The sequence below is a fragment of the Suncus etruscus genome, chromosome 7 (genome assembly GCF_024139225.1).
Source record: "Suncus etruscus isolate mSunEtr1 chromosome 7, mSunEtr1.pri.cur, whole genome shotgun sequence".
In the NCBI taxonomy this organism is placed as follows: Eukaryota; Metazoa; Chordata; class Mammalia; order Eulipotyphla; family Soricidae; genus Suncus; species Suncus etruscus.
The window spans coordinates 116,717,631-116,740,491 of NC_064854.1; the positions used below are offsets into that span (position 1 = coordinate 116,717,631).

Here is a 22,861-nt window from a genome sequence, read left to right on the forward strand (position 1 = left end):
TAGCTAAAGCACTCCTAGGGAAAAGGAAAATGGGAGGCATTACTTTCCCCAACTTTAAACTGTACTACAAAGCAATAGTTATTAAAACAGCATGGTATTGGAATAAAGACAGACCCTCAGATCAGTGGAATAGGCTTGAGTTCTCAGAGAACATTCCCCAGGCATACAATTACCTAATTTTTGACAAAGGAGCAAGAAATCCTAAGTGGAGCAGAGAAAATCTCTTCAACAAGTGGTGCTGGCAGAACTGGTTAGTGACTTGCAAAAAAGCGAACATAGACCCCCAGTTAACATCATGTACGAAGGTAAAATCCAAATGGATTAAAGACCTTGATATCAGACCAGATACCATAAGGTATATAGAACAACATGTTGGTAAAACACTCCATGACATTGAGACTAAAGGTATCTTCAAGGAGGAAACTGCACTTTCCAAACAAGTGGAAGCAGAGATTAACAGATGGGAATACATTAAACTGAAAAGCTTCTGCACCTCAAAAGAAATAGTGCCCAGGATACAAGAGTCACCCACTGAGTGGGAGAAACTATTCACCCAACATCCTTCAGATAAGGGGCTAATATCCAAAATATACAGGGCACTGACAGAACTTTACAAAAAAAAAAACATCTAATCCCATCAAAAAATGGGGAGAAGAAATGAACAGACACTTTGATAAAAAAGAAATACAAATGGCCAAAAGACACATGAAAAAATGCTCCTCGTCACTAATCATCAGAGAGATGCAAATCAAAACAACGATGAGATACCACCTCACACCACAGAGATTGGCATACAACACAAAGAATGAGAACAATCAGTGCTGGCGGGGATGTGGAGAGAAAGGAACTCTTATCCACTGCTGGTGGGAATGCCGTCTAGTACAGCCTCTATGGAAAGCGATATAGAGGTTTCTTCAAAAACTGGAAATTGAGCTCCCATTCGACCCAGCTATTCCACTCCAAGGGATATACCCTAGGAGCACAAGAATACAATACAAAAACCCCTTCCTCACACCTATATTTATTGCAGCACTATTCACAATAGCCAGGCTCTGGAAACAACCAAGATGCCCTTCAACAGACGAATGGCTAAAGAAACTGTGGTACATATACACAATGGAATATTATGCAGCCGTCAGGAGAGATGAAGTCATGAAATTTTCCTATACATGGATGTACATGGAATCTATCATGCTCAGTGAAATAAGTCAGAGGGAGAGAGAGAGACGCAGAATAGTCTCACTCATCTATGGGTTTTAAGAAAAATAAAAGTCATTTTTGTAACAATCCTCAGAGACAATTAGAGGAGAGCTGGAACACCAGCTCACTCCATGAAGCTCACCACAAGAGTGGTGAGCATAGTTATAGAAATAACTACACTGAGAACTACCATAATCAAGTGAATGAATGAGGGAACTGGAAAGCCTGTCTGGAGTACAGGTGGGGGTGGGGTGGGATGGAGGGAGATTTGGGACTTTGGTGGCGGGAATGTTGCACTGGTGAAGAGGGGTGATCTTTATATGACTGAAACCTTATCACAATCATTTATGTAATCAAGATATTCAAATAAAGAGAGAAAAAAAATTAGCAGATTGTCTGGGGCCGGAGAGATAGCATGGGGGTAAAGCGTTTGCCTTTCATGCAGGAGGTCATCGGTTCGAATCCCGGCGTCCCATATGGTCCCCCGTGCCTGCCAGGAGCAATTTCTGAGCCTGGAGCCAGGAATAACCCCTGAGCACTGCCGGGTGTGACCCAAAAACCACACAAAAAAAAAATTAGCAGATTGTAGAAAATAATTACATTTGGAGTATAATATACTCTCATGTTATTTCCACAATTACCTATAATTAGGTAGAAGTTTTTTATAACAATGAAGAATGTAAGATGTTGTATCTTTTTTATTTATAGTATCTTAGAGAAACAGTTATGGGGAGAAGAAAATATACACAATTCTTGTTCATTAAAGATCCTTTAAGATATATAAGGGCCCTAGGCCAGGTCAGTGGTAGTACACCTGCCTTGCTAGCATGAGGCTGCCCATTTGATCCATACTGATGCCCCACATGCCCAGTTTTACTTTGGCAACACTGTCATTTGTGATCCCTGATACTAATATAGAATATACAGTCTCTGATGTACTGTACACAAGTATGTATGAGCACTACAAGTCTTTCAAGCCTAACAACAATATGTGACACAACCTGCCCCAGTGAGTACTGCAGGTATGTTTGCAACCTCTGGTAATTACAGCAACAAATAGAGAGAGACTAAAAGATCCTCTGCCCAAATAGCCACTGTAAATTACCAAGTTACAGTGATTCCTTTGATTTTGTTAATTAATTTATTTCTTATAAATGGGGTGATACTCAGCAGTGCTGGGTGTACATTGGAAGACAGAGATCAACTCAGAGCCTAACACATGTGCCCTGCCACTTGATCTCTCTCCCTGGTTTACATAGTTCAATATTAATGGAAGATTTGCTTTAGGATGAAATGAATGAATGGTTTTGATGACTGAATACTAAATTTGTAGTTAATAGACTGTACTATCTTACATTAACAGAAATGAGTATGCTGTAAAGCCTGAGATAAAACTGCAATTATAAGTGTTCCTTTATCCTTCTACCTTTATAGCGTAATATTTTAAGAATTGTGTACTTATGAAATTTCAAGTCTACATTCAGATATTTTGTAGCCTTTGGAAATTTAAAATTCAAGGATTCTGGTGTTAGGAATATGGTATAACACATACCTTGCTTGTTCAAAGGTCTGGATTTAATCCCCAGACTCTTACACATCTCAAATTGTACCCATCAGTGTAGCACTGGTGACTCCCAGCACTGTCTGTGCTGAGTACCACTAGGAGTAGTCCTGGGTTACTGAGCATGAGTAGAAGTCTCAAATATTAAAAGATAAAAATAGAAGCTAAGAGATAGTTCAGGTGATGGAACATATGTCTGCATGTCTGGTCAAACCCCAGCAATGAGCTCCCCACCCCAGCACTGCTGCATTACTGTGTCCCTTGTTGTCCCCTGAGCACCGTGGACCCATGCAGCATTGCATCATCGGGCCTGAGTACTTTTCCACCAGATTCACACTGACTGAGCCTCATTGTGAGTGTCCCTTGGCTACCTGTTCCCATTGACAGTGCTCCCCATAGAAAAATTAAACAGTTTGAAGACATTTTTAATGTCGGAGATTAAAGATAAATTTGAATGAACATTAAGTGCATTGTCAATTCAACATTATAAGCTTTTTCATAGGTCATATTCACACATTGAAAGGGGATATTAGAATAAAATTAAACATTTTTTAATTTTATAAATCGACTTTTATTATTATAATAATCATACAGAAAATTAATAATTGCCTATAATGGCATCTGTCTTCTGCCTGATGAACCCTAATTGTAATTAAATTAATTGTTGTCCCAGGATTCATGATTGTTTCTCTTAAATCTCATTGTTGGTATAAGGCAGCTAAAATTATATGAACATACATTGAACTTTGTAGTTTCCTCTCTACAAATACTTTTCAATTGGTCATTTTGATGTTTATAGACTATGAATCTTACAATAGGCTAATATAATAATTATTGTTCTCTGTGTCAGTTATTTGGTTTAAAAGATACACCTAATGAATCTACCCAAGCTTAGATTTTTTTTTTTTTTTTGCAGTCATGGAAAAACCAAAAGGCATTCTTCATTTGAGCTGCTTTATTTTTTGACTTTTATTTTTTAAATGAAGTGGGCTCTTGCATTAGATGCCCTAATTTTAATGCAATAAAAGAAATGTTGACATTTCTGTTTTAGAGTCTATGTTGTTGAATGCTTTTAATAACGTAATGCATTTAATTATATTAACAAAATAACATATTACCAAAAATCCTGTGTTATCACACATTTGCCCTGTTTTCACTTTGTCAATTCCTGATGCTCATCGGCTAATGACTGTTAATCTGCAGAGAACCGCGAGAGCTGATTATCTTATTTTCATTAATGAGACCAGGTAACTAGAGAATCAGGTCTGGTTATTGAAGCTGAGCATCCAGCTACTAATGACAAGATGCGGTGGTCTGCTAAGCACAAATCAAAACTACTATCCTACGTAAAAATTCCCAGATGGCTGCCTTTCCACAGTAGCAGCCGTATTGGATTTTTCACTCCCTTGTGAGTAAGAAAAGACTGAGGTCCCTATCTTCTTGCACATTTGCAAACTAGTAAATTTATGTGTCTAGCAATAAACATTTAATAATTATCTATCCTTGATAGTGTGTATTTTTTATTAGTTTCTTCTCTGGGTTCCACATTTGAAAGCAAAATTCAAATGAAGTAACAAAAGCTACTGCAGAGTAAAACCTAGAATATGAAAGGGTTAGATTCTGACTTCAAGAAGAAAAATAAAGACTAATTATTTTCTAAATTCAGAGTTTTGATCTGCTTTCCTTGTCTCGGGATAGTTGGTTAGAGAAATAACACAATTTCTAGTGCAATGTCTGATAATAATTCAAAGTAAACACTGCCATTTTCTTGTTTATCTTCTTATTCATTTTCATAAAACTGAGACATAACTGGTTATTTTTCTTCAGAAAAGAATTTTGTGTGTGAAGTGAATAGTTTTACTTAAGGAAACTTACTTAGAGAAATTTAAGAGCTTTTCAAAGGAGAAGTTTCCATAATAAACTTTAAATGATAAATAAATGTGGTATGGAAATTTATCACAAGCCTCTTATTGATGTTCTAATTTTTGCTGATAATTCTGCCAAATATTAAAATGTTTAAGATAATAATCAATATTAAATATGAACAATTATACTTAGTTTGATGGTGGTTATACTTTTTCTTCATAATAAAATTTTAATGATAAATTTGGTATAGAAGTTGATCACATGCCATTTACAGATGTTCTAACATTTTGTTTGTATTTCTCCCAAATATTAAAATTTTTGAGATAATAGTCATATTAAATATGAACAATTACACTTTATTTGGTGCTGCTATACATTTTTATTCCAACATTTAAATTCCTCCTTTGGAATTCTATAACAATTCTATATCTATAATAGTTCTATATCTATAACAACAGTTCTATATCTTGCTTATAACAAAGATAAAGATAAATGAATTATCTGTTTGTAATCATCTGAAAACATCTCAAAATCATGTCAGTAATAAAATATAGGAACTCAGTGCTTTTATATATATATTGACATAAATTTAAAAGGTATTTATGAATTCATGTCTATGCATATATTTTTTAAATTAAGCACAAGTACTTAATAATTTATTGTAAACAAGGACAAGGGGAGAAGGGGCAGAGAGGAAAAAGCCTATTCAGATCTTTGTCCACTGCCAAGTTTTAATTTTCTAAATATATTCACAATTTTTATGTAAATAAATTATACCAAATATGGAACATTTCTCCTAGCTTTGGTATTTTCATTTAAAATACAATGATAAGAAAATTAAAATGTAATTTCTAGATAAAATAACTGTATATAGTTAAATGTTAAAATTTGTATGGTATAATAGACTATACAAATATGACAACCACCATATAAATGCAATAAATGTCAGTATAAACATATAAATATGATAATCACCATTTAAATACTGTAACTGTATACTGTAATATAAACATCCATTACCTTCCATAATCCCTATACCACTTTAATAGCATCATCCTGCTTTTATTTTTATAACAATCTTAACATTACACAATATTTTATATTTATCTTATTATTACCAAAAAGCTTCTAGAAGCAAAAGACTCATATAGCAAGGTGGCAGGCTACAAAATTAACACACAAAAATCAATGGCCTTCCTGTACACCAATAGTAATAAGGAAGAAATGAACATTAATAAAATAACCCCATTCACAATAGTGCCACACAAACTCAAATATCTTGGAATCAACTTGACTAAAAGTGTGAAGGAACTATACAAAGAAAACTATAAAACTCTGCTCCAAGAAATAAGAGAGGACATGTGGAAATGGAAACACATACCCTGCTCATGGATTGGCAGGATTAACATCATTAAAATGGCAATACTCCCCAAAGCATTGTACAGATTTAATGTGATCCCTCTAAAGATACCCATGACATTCTTCAAAGAAGTGGATCAGGCACTTTTGAAATTCATATGGAACAATAAACACCCTAGACTAGCTAAAGCAATCACTGGGAAAAAGAATATGGGAGGAATTACTTTCCCCAACTTTAAACTGTACTACAAAGCAATACTTACCAAAACAGCACGGTATTGGAATAAAAATAAAGACAGGCCCTCAGATCACTGGAATAGGCTTGAATACTCTGAGAATGTTCCCCAGACATACAATCACCTAATTTTTGATAAAGGAGCAAGAAATCCTAAATGGAGCAAAGAAAGCCTCTTCAACAAGTGGTGTTGGCACAACTGGCTAGCCACTTGCAAAAAATTGAACTTAGACCCCCAGATAACATCATGTACGAAGGTAAAAATCCATATGGATTAAAGACCTCGATATCAGACCCGAAACCATAAGATACATAGAACAACATGTAGTCAAGACACTCCAGGACATTGAGACTAAAGGCATCTTCAAGGAGGAAACTACACTCTCAAAGCAAGTGAAAGCAAAGATTAACAGATGGGAATATATTAAGCTGAGAAACTTCTGCACCTCAAAGGAAATAGCGTCCAGGATACAAGAGCCACCTACTGAGTGGGAGAAACTATTCACCCAGTACCCATCAGATAGGGGCTAATCTCCAAAATATACAAGGCACTGACAGAACTTTACAAGAAAAAAATATCTAATCCCATCAAAAAATGGGGAGAAGAAATGGACAGACACTTTGACAAACAAGAAATACAAATGGCCAAAAGACACATGAAAAAATGCTCCTTACTAATCATCAGGGAGATGCAAATGAAAAGAATTATGAGGTACCACCTCAAACCACAGAGATTGGCTCACATCACAAAGAATGAGAACAAGCAGTGTTGGTATGGATGTGGAGAAAAAGGAACTTTTATTCACTGCTGGTGGGAATGCCGTCTAGTTCAACCTTTATGGAAAGCAATATGAATATTCCTCCAAAAACTGGAAATCGAGCTCCCATATGATCCAGCTATAGCATTGCTAGGAATATACCCTAGGAACACAAAAATACAATACAAAAATCCCTTCCTTACACCTATATTCATTGCAGCACTATTTACCATAGCAAGACTCTGGAAACAACCAAGATACCCTTCAACAGAGGAATGGCTAAAGAAACTGTGGTACATATACACAATGGAATATTATGCAGCTGTCAGGAGAGATGAAGTCATGAAATTTTTCTATATATGAATGTACATGGAATCTATTATGCTGAGTGAAATAAGTCAGAGAGAGAGAGAGAAAAATGCAGAATGGTCTCACTCATCTATGGGTTTTAAGAAAAATGAAAGACATTCTTGCAATAATAATTTTCAGACACAAAAGAGAGAAGGGCTGAAAGTTACAGCTCACCTCGTGAAGCTCACCACAAAAGGGATGAGTTTTGTTAGAGAAATAACTACATTTCGAACTATCCTAATAATGAGAATGTATGAAGGAAATAGAAAGCCTTTCTAGAGTACAGGTGGGGGTTGGGTGGGAAGGAGGGAGACTTGGGACATTGGAGATGGGAATGTTGCACTGGTGATGGGTGGTGTTCTTTACATGACTGAAACCCAAACAACACAAGCATGTATGTAATCAAGGTGTTTAAATAAAAATAGTTTAAAAAAAGAAGTTTCAATTAAAATATTTTGTATAGGGAATATATTTCCCTCACCAGAACTCTTCATTACATATGCCTGATGATCCTATATGTTTTGCCTGCCTGAATTGCTTCAGTTTCTCATTTCTATCTACCCACACTTATGTCTATGAAAAAGTGACATTAAAATACAAATTATTATGTATAAATCATATATTTTTTCATAGTTCCATTAGTCATCAGAATGTCTTTAAATTATCATAGTCATGAAATTCTAGTTATAAGCCTTAATAACCCCATTTTCAGTGTTTAGCAAATGGCTTCATAAAATTGCATAGAAAATAGATAGTAGCTTTAGGAAGAAACTCCCATAATGCCCTCCTGCCTTACTAAGGATAACATCAGAATTTTTAAAGCAGGGGTACAAATTGACTTCTGTTTATAAATCCAAATCTATGCATAAATATGCATATATATATTTAAGGTAGCACAAGAACTTAATTGTTCTTGGTAAATGGGGACTAGGAGGAAAAGGCAAGGAGAAAAAGCATACTCATACCTTTGTCCATTACCAAGTTTTAATTTTTTAATTATATTTATAATTTTATGTAAATAAATTATACAAGATATGAAACATTTCTCCCAACTTTGGTATTTTCATTTAAAATGCAATGGTAAGGAAATTAAAAATTAATTGCTAGACACTCTGGGTTCTTAGATTCTGCTGTGAGGGTAGACAATATCTAAACAAGTTTGCATCCTCTGGTGATAAAATCATGACCAATCACTGATTGTATTTTGCATAGAAATCATAAACACATCATATCCTTCATCCTTTAGGTCTCAAGTTGTGATAAATCCCAAAATCCAGATGGCTCCTTAAAAACACATCCATAATAACCCTTTACTTATTTTGTTTAGAGTTCTTGCCATATGCAATCATTTAGTTATTTACAAATTGCTTACTCTGATATAAACCTCCACCTTTAAATTTCTTGAAAGAGATGTGTGCTCCTTGATCTCTCCCTCAGCTCAGCCAGGCTAGGGACCCAGTCATCACAAAAAGAATGGATAGAAAAAGGAATACATGTCTACTATTTAACTGTATAAGTTGGTTAATACTATTCAAGATAGAAAATATTAATTAAGAGCATATTTACTCTTATTTTACCTACTATGTACATAAGTTAGACAGAAAGATGCATTGTTTCATAAATTTACAAAAATACTCTTACTGCATACCATTATTATCTTAATCTCATAGAAGAAGGTGAGACTTCGGTTAAGTTCTTTGTCAAAATAATATTGTTCTACTAGATTGTGCCTTTTTTGCTGTCTTTGAAATTCTTTATAATAATGTGCTTATAATGAAATAAAAATTAATCAAATTCTAATTTCTGGATTCTAGGAGCAAATATAATTTTGATTTGATAGTTAGATAATAACTGTAAGTCTTTCACATAACCCCTCAATGATTAGAGTTAAAAATTCAGCACATTTTCTCTGGTTCAGCTTTGAAAATGCTGCAAACTTAAATGACTACAGTAATTAGAATATTATATCTTGAGACATAAATGAATGTTTATTTTTCTAAAGACAATTAAAGAGTAGGCCCTCAGGTTTTAAACTCTAACTACAAAGGCATGTACCCCTCAGTAAAGTAGCAAATAATTAATGGCAACATCTCTGACCTACACCAAGTTCATTTTCCACAAATTCAAGAAAATGAAATGCCTAGAGCATGACTTTAATCTAGTCTTGATTTTTAACCTTACATTTTGCATATTGATATCATCTCTTGAAAGAGCTCCTGTTAGATTTCAAAAGAATCTTCTCTGCTGGTAATTTTCTTTTATTAAATTTTTCTCATTATAAACCCATCCCTTCCACTTTTTATTTTATAAACCAAAGGTCTAAATTACTATTCCTTGTAGGTTTTTAATTAGGACCCTATTATAGTAGATACATAGCATGATGTGTATTTATAGAGAAGATTATGACAATATGATTATAAACAGAATTATTAAAGTATAACGGGCTTTACCAATATGTGTTAATTGTACTAAGACGTTTAAAGAAGCCTCTTATGAGATATTTAATAATATGTTAGAATAATTTGTTGTATGGGAAAAAAAGCATTGAATTTGTAAAATGTTTTAAAGAATTTAACTTAAATACCCTGTGTAGATATTCTGTAAAGTAGTGGTAGATATTCTTTAATAGTAGATTATCTTATAAAATAAACAATAAACTCAAATATTATGTGATTGAGGGGATTATATCATATCAGGTTTCAGTAACCTCATAGTAACCAAATATCCAATGCTAAGCAAATGATTCTCTTCATAGTTCTAGGTATTTAAATGTTCCATTTTTATTAGTAACTATGAACTAGTTTATTTTTGTTGAAACTAAAGCTGGGACTCTGTTGGTATGATTTTTAGTATATTCTTTCCCAAAAACCATTTTTTTAGTCTTGAGTATTATCTTGAATATAATCTTTTAGTTATAGTTATATATGGACCGGGTTTGATTCCTGGATCCCTAATGGTCCCCCAAGCCTGCCAGGAGCAATTTCTTAACACAAGCCTGAAGTAAGCCCTGAGCGCTGCAAGGTATGCCACCCCCAAAAAAGAAATAAATGATATAAAAATATTTAAGGAAATTTTTTCACTAAGATTTAAAGTTTTGTATTTAGTTAGGTACTGTAGTTTACAATACTCTTAGTATTGTGTCATAAATATAATGTTGCTATACCTTATCCATCATCAAAATACCAGCATCCCTCTGTAACTCTCTAGATACCCCATGTCCTCTACACCAACTTAGCAAATTCAGTTCTATACTCAGACTCCAGGGATATTTTCTTTGGCCATTGTTTAGTCCTTTAGTGTGTTTTTTTTATACTCTACATACTTAGTAGATCATTCTGTATGTCTTTCTCCCTTTGATTGACTTAACTTAACATGATATCCTCCAGTTCCATCCAAGTTGCAAGCTGTAGTAGGATTATATCTTTTTGATGACTGAATAGTAAGTATTCCATTGTGTGCATTTAATGATTTCTTTCTTTTTTAATTTAATTTACTTTATTTAAAGAGCATGTATGACATAGTGCTTATAATACATTGTTTCCAGTTAAATGGGAGAGAAGTTACTAAAACAAAAAAAAAGGGGGGGAAAAGTACAGCAACAAGAAAATTTGTGAAAATCATTGTATCTTCAGTGATGTCGTTAGGTTATTGTCAAAAATAAATATTGTCTAGAAAGCTTTTGTTGTTAATTGACCATTCTATTACTTCATTTGTTTCTGAATGTTAGGTGGCTTCAGATACATATTGCCATCTAAATTGTTGTGTTCCTATGGGAATGATGATAATAAACAACAATGAAGTTGTCTCAGCAGTGCAGTCCAGGAATTTGAAACATTATTGTGGATACTGAGGGTTTTGTGGGACATGTTTTCACCTGTCAGGGCTTCCAGAAGAATGAAAGGTGGGAGGCAGAACCCACTCACTTCAAAATGAGTCTTGGTGATATCAGCCCAAATATCAGCATAACTAGACTGTTGTTGCTGTAGAGGAATGGTGAATCGACCAATTGGGAAGCAGTGACTGTGGATGATAAGTGCAGTAGACAAATCTTTAGCAGGACAGGTCTTGGCCCAACCCCTCCTCCCAAGTTTGCCAGCTCATCCCATGAGCTGGACCTTCCAGAGAATTATTGCAAAAATGTCTTTTATTTTTCTTAAAATCCATAGATGAGTGAGACTAATCTGTGTCAATCTCTCTCCCTCTGACTTATTTCGCTCAGCATAATAGATTACATGTACGTCCATGTATAGGAAAATTTCATGACTTCATCTTTCCTGACGGCTGCAAAATATTCCATTGTGTATGTGTACCGCCATTTCTTTAGTCATTTTAAAAAAGAATTAGGGCAGCTTTTCTCAACCAAACACCATATTGCGCCTTTGTGGGTCCCTGCATTTTTTTCCAGAGCATCATCGGTGAAAGCTGCATAAATGGATTTCAGCATGAGGCTAGGGAAGTCACCTGTTAGGAAATGGGGATCAGGGTCTTCATAAGGAAGGAAGATGAGGTGAGAAGGGGGATGAGCCAAAAAATATGTGAGAAACATCTCATGTTTATTCTTTGTCAGAAAAAATATAGATGAGTTGCTAATGGATTTTTCTAATTGTCCTAGAATTAGTGTATCACTTTTCTGTTATTGACCCTAACAAACCAATATTATTTTGTTATCTATAAATAACTATTTATAAATGCCAGGTTTTAATTCAACATTTCTAGTATTGGGCCCCAATATCTGTATTTTTTTAAAAAAATATCCGTGGAGATCATGATTTGAATATTATAACATTTGGAGTGACTTTCAGAAATAGTGCTTCATGGTGTTTGTTGTCTTTATGACTATTAATGGACATTTGTTACTTTATTTTAATAAAACAGATCAGTTCATCAACAGAGGAACAGGTAGTATGCAAAACAGTAAACATCAAGATGTTTGTCATATTGCCTTTGGATCTAAAGTTTTTGGACCGCCTCCACTCTCTGGAAGAAGAAATAACATGAGAACCTCCAGTGAGGTAGGAACAAAGTTTGAAAAACCTAGCTAAGTTTGAATGACGTGAGAAGGGAAGGATTTTTATGGGGATTTTCCTCAGTGTGGGAGAAAGAAGAGAGACTGCATGCCAAAATCAGCCTTGAATAAACTTAGAACATAAATTCTAGATTTTAAAAAACATTCAAAATGTTTCTTTTTTTGTCGTGTTAACATAACATTTTTGAGTATTTTTATTAAATGTGTGCACAACTTAAAGGCAATTATATCTTAGTACATTTGATGGGCTTCAAAAAAGAAATTTTTTCATCACTAGGTACTTTATAATAAGTAGATTCTTGTGTTATGTGTTCTTTTTTTGGGGGGGGGGGTGGCACACCCGTTTGATGCTCAGGGGTTACTCCTGGCTAAGTGCTCAGAAATTGCCCCTGGCTTGGGGGGACCATATGGGACGCCGGGGGATCGAACCACGGTCCTTCCTTGGCTAGCGCTTGCAAGGCAGACACCTTACCTTTAGCGCCACCTCACCGGCCCCTTGTTATGTGTTCTTAATCCCCTCTGATTTTTAAAGTGATTTTAAAAATAAAAATTATTAAAAAATAGTGGTTTTCATTTTAATTCCTACCTGCTAAAGATGGAGTACAATAAGTAAGCACCTTTTTGTTGTTGTTGGTGGTGGTGGTGGTAGTGGTGGTGGTGGTGTGTTTTTGGAGTCGGAAAGGGCACTACATCTGGTAGTATTCAGGACTTACTCCAGACTGCACTCAGAACTCACTCCTTGTGGGGCTTAGGGTACCATATAATGTACTAGGAATTGAACTTGAGTCAGCTGCTTGCAAGGCAAGCACTCTACATGCTGGAGTAGCTATTAGACTCTCTTTAATTCTTTTAAGAACTTTATGTTTCTCATTTTTATCTTTTTCTTTCTTTTAATAATATTTTTATTTAAACACTTTGATTACACATATGATTGTAGTTGGGCTTCAGTCATGGAAAGAACACCCCTTTTCACCAGTGCAACGTTCCTATCACCACCTTATGTATATCAATTTGTGAAGTTTTTGTGGGGAGGCACTCCCAGTGGTGCTTAGGAATCAATCCTGGTATATGGCTCAGGGACCATGTGGAATGCAGAGCAAGTGCCATACCTACTGTACTAGCAATCTGGCAACAGAGTGTTGATTTTTTTTTCAGAGTGTTATATTTTTATCTCTTTATATTTTTTCATCAATGTCTTCCTAATTTCCCACCGAACTGTCCATCTCCAACTGTTCTCACCCACTAAATTCCTCTTGTATTTTTTTATTCTCTGCCCAAAAATTATGTCTCCATTGTAGATTTTATTGAGAATATATTTCATGCCTATATTTTAAAATGTTGATTAATTCCTTTTCCCTATAGACACTAAAATCTACTGGGTCTAAAAATAATCGATCGTGCCAACAGCCCATGGCAGAAAAGAGTGTTAACTGTACAGAAAAGTCTGCCATGTTGATATCTGAGTCTGAGGACCAAGGAGATAAAGAAAATATTCGCCAAATTAAGCAGGCTGTACCTACCCATGGTAAGAAAGAATTTTTTATATGAATTGATAGTGAGAACAGTGAATTTTAAAATGTTATGATAAAATTTGAAGTTATATTATTGATTGATTATATATGTTAAGTCCAGACAAAAGTGATAAATATTGAAATAAGTTTGGAATTCTTATACATAGTTTATTTAAATTATCATTTTTAATTGACATATATCTGTGTTTTTATTTTATGATGTATGTGAGGAAATTATATAGCTCCTATTTGGTGTGCTTAATGTGCATTTTAGGCTTTCTCAACAATTGTATCTGTGAGTCTCTTTTATCTGTAAATGTACTTTGTTTGATCTCATTGATATAAAACAACCCTATAGGTAAAGAAAAAGACATTTGTCCTATTTTGTAGATTGAGAATTCAGGGCTAGAGATATCAAGTTATTTACTGTTAGTAATCATTGGAAAGAAACGAGAAAAATCCAATACTTATCACTCCTTCTAAATTTTTTTACTCTCACTGGTCTGACTTTTGTAGGCGTTGAAATATGGAGGAAGGACTTGAGGGGTTTTAGAGAGACTACAAAAGGAATAATATAGACCTTCCCCACTCTTGTGACACTTTGATCAAGTTTCTTAAACTCTATCAACTTCAGTTTCTCATCTGGAAAATAAAGTTACTAGTAGTAGTTTAAAACCGCTAAAAAGTAATTGTGAGGATTCTGAATTAAGCACTGAATATGATTCTGAGAAATTAGACATTCACTGACTGATTTTATGCATTGTTTATAAATGAACATATATACTTATATGGTACCAATAAGAAAATATTAAGTTAACTTTGGACTTCTTTGAATTTACATTCAGTTCTCTGGTGTTCTTGGTGAAACTTCTATTAGCTCTTATTGAATTATATTTAAATTCACTTCCTCTTTTAAAGAAAATAAATTTTTCTGTATTGATTTGCTATTTTTATACTTTTATATCATGGTATATAATGAACATTAATCAAATTATAGTCCTCTATAAATTTTTATTACTTGAATAAAGTATTGATACTTTAGAAATGTAAAAAATTCTAATATTGAAATAAAAATAAACACTTATTTCCTAAGAAGGAATAAATTGTGTTTATGAAGCAGTTTTATTTTATATCAAAATGATTCCTAAAGATTCTAAATAGATTTATAATTGTATTAATTGAGTTTACTTCAGCCATATAGTATTTTCTGTTCTGTCTTTTCTAATATGAAAATGTACAGCCAATCTGCATATTATACATCCACATCCCCCTCAAGAACCATCAGCAGATAAGAATAATAGCAGGAGAAGATTACGTTTAAAAAGCACCAGCAGAGAAAGGACAGAGACACCCAGCGGTATGACACTAATTCAATATTATCTTATGTCTGTATATTATTCAGAGCAAAAGGATCTCTCTCTGCAGGTTGTAAATTTCAAAGGATTATGAGCCAATTCATTTAAAATATAAATGTCTGTTCCATAGAGATTATTGAAATCAAATTTTCTGCAAAAGGATTGCTCTAGAGCCCTAACAAAGATTTGCTGGATTAAATCAGCAGTACTATAGAAATAAAGGACTTCCTATTTTTACTTTCAAAGACATCAGCTTAAATCATTGTTTTTAAAATATGATCCAAATTATAAAAAGTTTAAATCTGCATACTTTAGTAAAATTAAACTTAACTCATAATTTTCATCTTTATTTGTGTGTCTGTTATGAAAATTGGTTTTCAGATTGCTTTTTGCATTTACATTCTCCCTATGGATTTCTTGCCACCTGTCTAGCGGAGGTAAAAAACATAAACTATTTTCAACCAATAAGACATTAAAATGTTTAGGGGCCTGAATAATAACAGGTAGGGCACTTGTCATGCATGTTGCCAACCCTGGCTCTGTCATTGGCATCTCATATAGTCCCCTGCCAGGAGTAATTCCTGAGTACAGAGCCAGGAGTAACTCCTGAGAATTGCCAGATGTGCCCTTCCCCCAGTAGACATCTTTGGGACAAAGAGATATTACAGCAGGTAGGACATTTGTCTTGCTCACAACTGACCCAAGTTCATTCTCCAGTACCACATATGATCCCTCACCCCACCAGAAATGATTCTTAGAGACAGGAGTAAGCCCTGAGGAGCTGCTTGGTGTGGCTCAAAAACTGAATGAAGGGACCAAAGTGATAGCACAGCAGTAGGGCATTTGCCTTGCATACAAAGGCATCCTGACCCAAGATAGACCTGGGTTCAATCTCCAGTGCCCCATACAGTCCTCAAAGCCAGGAGCAATTTCTAAGTGCATAGCCAGGAGTAACTCCTGAGTGTCACCAGGTGTGGCTCAAAAACAAAAACCAAAAAAAAAAAAAAAATCAAAACAACCTGAATGAAAAGAAAAAGACAGGTTTAGTAAAAAACTTAAGATGCCCTTCACTATCAACTATAGACACAAAAACACTTTTAATTGGGTCCTAAAATTTTCCTAGTGAATGGAACTATTCCCACAACAGGTGCTCTGAATTATATAAAGACCAATAGCCAACTAAAGCTATGCCCTGAAAAATGGAGCTTGTCCAGGGAATTTTTGACAAGCCTAGTATTGACAATTCTCTAAGGATGATACTTTGCAGGGGACTCCATATTTATTGTACTTCCTCTAGTCATATTTAGATGGCTAGCTTTTTTGTTTTGTTTTGTTTTGGGGCTACACCTGGTTCATCTCAGGGGTTACTCCTGGCTGTGCACTCAGAAATCGCTCCTGACTTGGGGGACCATAGGTGACATCAGGGGATTGAACCAAGGTCTGTCCTAGGCTAATGCAAGCAAGGCTGATGCCTTACACCCTGCGCCACCACTTCAGCCCCTAGATGGCTAGCTTTAATGATCTTCTAACAATGAGGGTAGGAATAGGAAAAGAGAAAAGTCATTAATCTTACAGGCAAATGAGAGATTAGGAAATTGGTGACAATTGTGGAGGGAAGTTATACTGGTTGTGAGATTGGTGTTGAAACATCAAATGCCAGAAATAACTGTATTTTGAGCAACTCTGTAAGCTACACTATTTAAAGTAAAAATAAAATTTAGCTGCTATCTTAAAAAAAAAAGATGCCCTTCAAAAGATGAATGGCTAAAAAAACTGGTACATATACACAATGGAATATTATGCAGCCGTCTAGAGAATTGAAGTCATGAAATTTTCCTATACATGGATGTACACAGAATCTATTATGCTGAATGAAATAAGTCAGAGGGAGAGAGATAGATGCAGAATAGTCTCCCTCATCTATGGGTTTTAAGAAAAATAAAAGACATTTTTGTAATAACTCTCAGAGACAAAAGAGATGAGGGCTGAAAGGTCCAGTTCATGACATGAAGCTCACCACAAAGAGTGATGAGTGCAGTTAGAGAAATAACTACATTGGCAATTATCATAATAATGTGAATAAATGAAGGAAGTAGAAAGCCTGTCTCGAGTATGGGCGGTTTTGGGGTGGGAGAAAGTAGATTTGGGACATTGGTGATGGGAATGTTGCACTGGTGATTGGGGGTGTTCTTTACATGACTGAAACACAACTACAATCATATTTGTAATCAAGGTGTTTAAATAAAGATATTAATAAAAAAACTTAATTTAAGAAAAATATCTCATTTTAGTAGAAGCAAAATGAAAAAATAGTAAGACCCCTTAAAATTAAGTGTTTTGAATTCTTCTTTATCACATATTATAAAAGCTAAATCTAAATTGTTCCCATCCAAATATCAAGGAATATTATTATTAAGCTTTATGAAAATGCAACTGCGTTTATCATAAAACATTGTACCTTGGTGAGAAAAGCCAGAAAACTTTTAATATAATCTGTTTGTCACCTTTGAACATAGAAAAGTGTACTATATAACAGCATCACCAAAGACTAATTTTTTATGAATTCCAATAATAGTAATACCATGAAAAATATTTATTCTAATAAAGGCAGATCTTCAAGAAATAACAGGAATGAAGATAATGAAATAACTACCCCCAACACTCTCTCCCAGCAACGAGAAGAACAATTGCACCCCAGAACTGCAGGACCCCAGTCACCTGATCATACAGGTTTCATCTTTATTATATCCTAATTGTTAATAATTAATAAAGCATGAATCTATCAAATACTTTAAAGCTGATCACTCTGGAAAGTTGTCCTACAACCATTTTCTAAAATGTCTTCCTTTTTCCATCTCATCTTTTAATCCCCATTTCATGTCAAACTTCACTAAATAAAAATTACAAGTTTTACTGTACTGTAAGTAGTCCTGTCTAGAATGGAAGTTTAAAACTCCCAGGTTTTTTCATTATCACACTTCTCAATTATTTCTAGTTGTTGCATTTCTCTAGTTCTCTTTTTAGTGGATATGGTTGGAGTGTAGAAAATTGAGCCCATCGTCATATTTGGCCTAAAAGCAAATTATTTTAGCAGGAGAAATGGGAAAATAAATGAAAACTGTTTGTAGTTTGTCAGTCTTATTTATGCAATGTTAAAACCTTCATTAAAATGTTAGGTGCAATTAGTGTCTCTAGCATAAATCTGACTGTGTAGAAAAACTAATTAGATGTTTAGGTGATCATTCTTGCATTTATCTTGTTTGCTGCAATATTGTGATTACATAGTAATTTACATATTTTCCTAAGAAAACACATCAAATCATTCATTACAATTGATATGAAAATACTTGAGGTAAACTACAAATTCCAAAAAAGCATGGGTAGTGAGATTTAGTTTCTGTGGTGTAGAAACAAATCCTCTTACTGTTTTCCCTTTTGCCCTCCCTTTTGTTTTGTTGTGATGAGGAACACACTCAACTTCTGCAATGTTCACTGGAGGTTGAACATTTGATCATGACACTTGTGAGAATTTACACATTTTAGCTGCTGTATTCAGTACCTTCAAAATCACATTCAGCACATGGGTGATACGTGAGACTGAACTCTTTGCCTCAACCTGTCAGGCAGTGTCTCTACCACTTGACTCACATATCAAGACTTTACTTTTACTTTTTGACAGTATATGTTTGGCAGTGGATCATACAAATGGTTTAATTTTGTAATGAAGATGATCAGTGTTATTTCCTTCGATTTTCTTTACATATCCATGTCTGTCATGCAGCACATTGTTGTTTGTTTAATCTTTAAATCACTGCTATATTTGCAAGGTACCTTCTATATGCTTAACACTATGTAAAAGGATTTTGTGCCCTTTTAAAAGAGGACAATCAAGTGAATATATTTATCTCATCTGCCTGCAATAGCACTCTCTCCTGACCCTCCACATGCCATGTGGAAATGGTCAGATCAGGTCAATTCAGTATAATTTGATATATATACATATATATATATATAAGTAATACAGGAATATATATATATATACCTACAGATTCTTGATAAAATGTGCGTGTTCTCTGAGAACATTTACTGTCCTTTCTATGGAAAGTTTTAATATATAATGATAGTTCAGGTTAAGAAATAGATGAAATATGATATAGTATTTTTGGGGCAGTGAATGTAATTTTTAGTAAAGATCTGTTGTATGTTGCTTTTTCATGGTTTTCTCTTCTGAATACTTGGATATTGTCTTGTTACTTTGTTTAAAAAATTTGAGATTAATTTCCTTCTGCAATTAAAATAGTATTTTAATATTTAATCTCTCTTGCTCTCTCTCACTCTCTCTCTCTCTCTCTCACACACACACACACACACACACACACACACACACACACACACCTGGAATGTCAAAATAATGAGACTGTACTATGAGGAGCATGCTGTGAGATAGGCGATAATTATTTCAGACTTAAAATTTTCCTGGCCGGTGTTTTATTCAGATGAAGAGAAAGTGCAAATGATTTGCCAGTAGCAATAGGCACTGATCAAGTTAAATGTTTAGCAGCTTATAAGATGTCAGATAAATTGCATTCCTTGACTTTGAGCATGATTTGATAAATCTATTTCAACAGCAAGAAGTCTTAACCCAACTACCTGCCTAAAGCAACAATTATGGAAGACTAATCTAATTTTTGTCATCTTTCCCAAATATCAGATGAGTGGATATTTCCTGAAAAGGGTGATCGACTTCTCCATTTGGCATCTAGTCAACAATCTCTGCTTCTAGATGACAATTCCTGCAACTCCTCACATGTGTGGCAAGAAGCCAGCAAAGAAAATGAACATGACCAACAAGCAAAGGAAACCCAGAATGTGCCAGTGGACATTTTCACTTTTTCATCAAGACCACGATCAGCACCCCATGGAAAGACTCAGAGTGTGTCACCAGAGGGTGGCCCATTTATTCTGGATCTAAACAAGGATACAAATAACAGCATAACAAAGAAAGATGCCCAACTGGAAGATGATTTCTATGTCAGTGACTGCAGCGAAGAGGTACATTGCTTGATGAGTGATGTCGTTTTAAAAGCACAGTTGTTCCATTAGTTTCAGTGTGCACTAAAACTAGTTGAAAAGAAAGAGGGGAAATCAACTGCTATTTATAAAAAGGCAGCAGATTGCGATGTCAGTCAACAGTTGCCTCGGGTTGTTATGGTAACTAAATTGCTGCCTTTTTTTTTTATTAACAGTCAGCCAATTTCATTTTTAATTATGGAAAGTAGTTTTAAGTTTGGTTTGTGATTTTCATTTTAATCTTTGTCTCACAGAATAAGAAATAATATGCACTTTAGTTATATGATAGCAAGACCAGTAAACCACTGAGAACATGTTGTTCAAGATCTCTGGGGAAATGGCACTGCTGTTGCTAAGCATTCTGAATTGGCAGTTTACTGGCTTTCTTTCTCCCATGCCATCTTTTCACCTTAGACCTATTAGGACTCATTATTTTCCATATGGTCCCTGAATTTCAAGAGTTGTGCCAATTAAAGTTTAGATAATGAATCATGAATTAGTGCTGGGATTTACCTTACAGGAAGTCTTCTGTTTGCAAGTATTTAGAAATCTCTTAAAAATTAGTCAATTCATACAGATTTTAAGAAACCTTAATAAAAATCAAACCAAATGTATGATGAAACATTGTTGAAAATTTAATACGTAATTTTCCTCTTGTGAGATTGATTTACCAGTAAAATTTCTTTAATTTTTTTAATTCAATTATGTACACCAGTAATTCTAAAAAATAGTTTAGAAACAAATTACAGTCAAGTGATGGCTTAGCAAAAGCACTAAAATCACTATGTAGAAGTCATATAATTAATTTTTAAAATTTTAAATATAAAAGTGTTTTAAATATTAAGACATTTAAAAACAGAAAACTTCTTATAGTCTGTTTTAATAATTATAATAGATGATAATCTTTTGGACAGTGGGATATAGAGTCAGCCCATAGTACCACCTTACAGAACCAGTTGAGAATGTGTTAAAATTGTTCAGACAGTAATTACAGTTTTGTGCAATTTTTAATGAATTTCTCCAGCAAAGATACGAGGAAATTCTTTAGTCATAATACCCTTTATTTTGGGTGTCATAAAACTTATTAATCATATCAAACATAAAAATATTATAAAAACCTTTTATGCATAAACAGTATACTTGAGCCAGCATTTTGTCCTTTCACTGGAATTAACATGAACTATATAAAAACCATAACTTGGCATTTGTTGTAACATCTAGTATTTCACAATTCGAGCTGTAAGTTATTTTAAAGTATTAATTGGATAATATTATGTTAATTCATATCCATTTTATTTTGTTGTTGTGGGGCCATACTAGGTGATTCTCCAGGCTTACTCTTGGTTATATGATCGATAGGTGGTGGTGCTCAGGGAACCATTTGTGCTCCCAAGAATCCAACTGGGTTGGAAGTATGCAAGAAAAGTGCCTCACCCCTCTATAATTTTCTTCAGTCCACATCACTTTATTAGTAAAAGTAGGCTTATCCTTTCCCTAAGTACCATCTTTATTACCTAAAATTTAGCTTTCTGATGTAAATTTAATGATTGGTAAAAAAAAAATGGTAGTCACTGGAACATGGTGGGAAATATAGGAAAGCCACCCTGAAATACCACCTTAGGAGCTTTTTTATTCAATGAAGGATAAGCTTAAGAAAAAGCAGTAGCACTTCTTGGGGGGAAAAAAAGAATTCTGGCTAGTTCTGAATATTTTAATTTCTTATCACTTTTCATATTTTTTTCTCTAACTTCTCAACTTCTTCAACATTTGTAATGCAGAAATTTACTTATCTCCAGGCATGTGAAATTCAAAAGAAAGTCAGTTACCCAAATTCAAACGGGCCTATCTCTGTAGTCAGATGAGCAATAATTTATAGCTAGGATCTGTAGTGGGATGATCTCAGTGCTAATACCTGTCTGAAAATCTGCTAAGAGTGACAGAGAGAAGGGCTTAGAAGTCTTATCATATAAAAGAAGCTAGAAAGGCTTGCAATTAGGAGCAAGACACCAACTAAATCACAAAATTACAGCTAATAAATAGGCCAAGCTATAAAACAAATTCTACACTTTCTAACAATTCCTCTATTAGACTGGGATTATTTTGTAAATTGTTTTTAGGTAGGTTGCCTTTTCTATTCACCAACTATAAATTACTGGGAAATTTGGTTCCATATATACAATGATTTTCTGCATATTATTTTTGAAATATACATTTTGTAGATTTAGGCATCTTTCCATTAGTTTCATTGTTTTATAGTTATATCATTAGACTTAAAATTATACTCCAGAAACACAATGCCATAAATAATGATGTATTCAAGAGCACTACATTTCTTATTTCACTCGAACGTTACAATTTGTTGTTAAAAGAGACTCAAGAATTGTCTAAAGGAAATTGGATTTATTCAGTGGAAAATTAGACAAAAAGAAATTCTGTCATTAAATCAAAGGAAAAGTATATATAGTTCATTGATAATAAAGGTTCATTAAAATAAACTTTTAATAATACATAGTTATAATTTAAATTGTTAGTAACTAATTGTCATGGAGAAATAATACAGCAGGTAGGG

At 34.1% G+C, this 22,861-nt stretch overlaps 1 protein-coding gene across 3 annotated transcripts in view; it reads left to right on the plus strand.

Annotated features, from left to right (window-relative positions):
* The window catches only part of CFAP20DC (CFAP20 domain containing), a 286,437-nt gene that overhangs the window by 142,299 nt on the left and 121,277 nt on the right, over window positions 1-22,861 (plus strand). For all 3 annotated transcript variants that reach the window (XM_049777338.1, XM_049777341.1, XM_049777339.1), the window contains 5 exons: window positions 12,206-12,342; window positions 13,719-13,881; window positions 15,108-15,224; window positions 17,830-17,952; window positions 19,934-20,274. In XM_049777338.1, coding sequence (XP_049633295.1) covers window positions 12,206-12,342; window positions 13,719-13,881; window positions 15,108-15,224; window positions 17,830-17,952; window positions 19,934-20,274 — 881 coding nt within the window. The remainder of the gene's footprint in view (window positions 1-12,205; window positions 12,343-13,718; window positions 13,882-15,107; window positions 15,225-17,829; window positions 17,953-19,933; window positions 20,275-22,861) is intronic.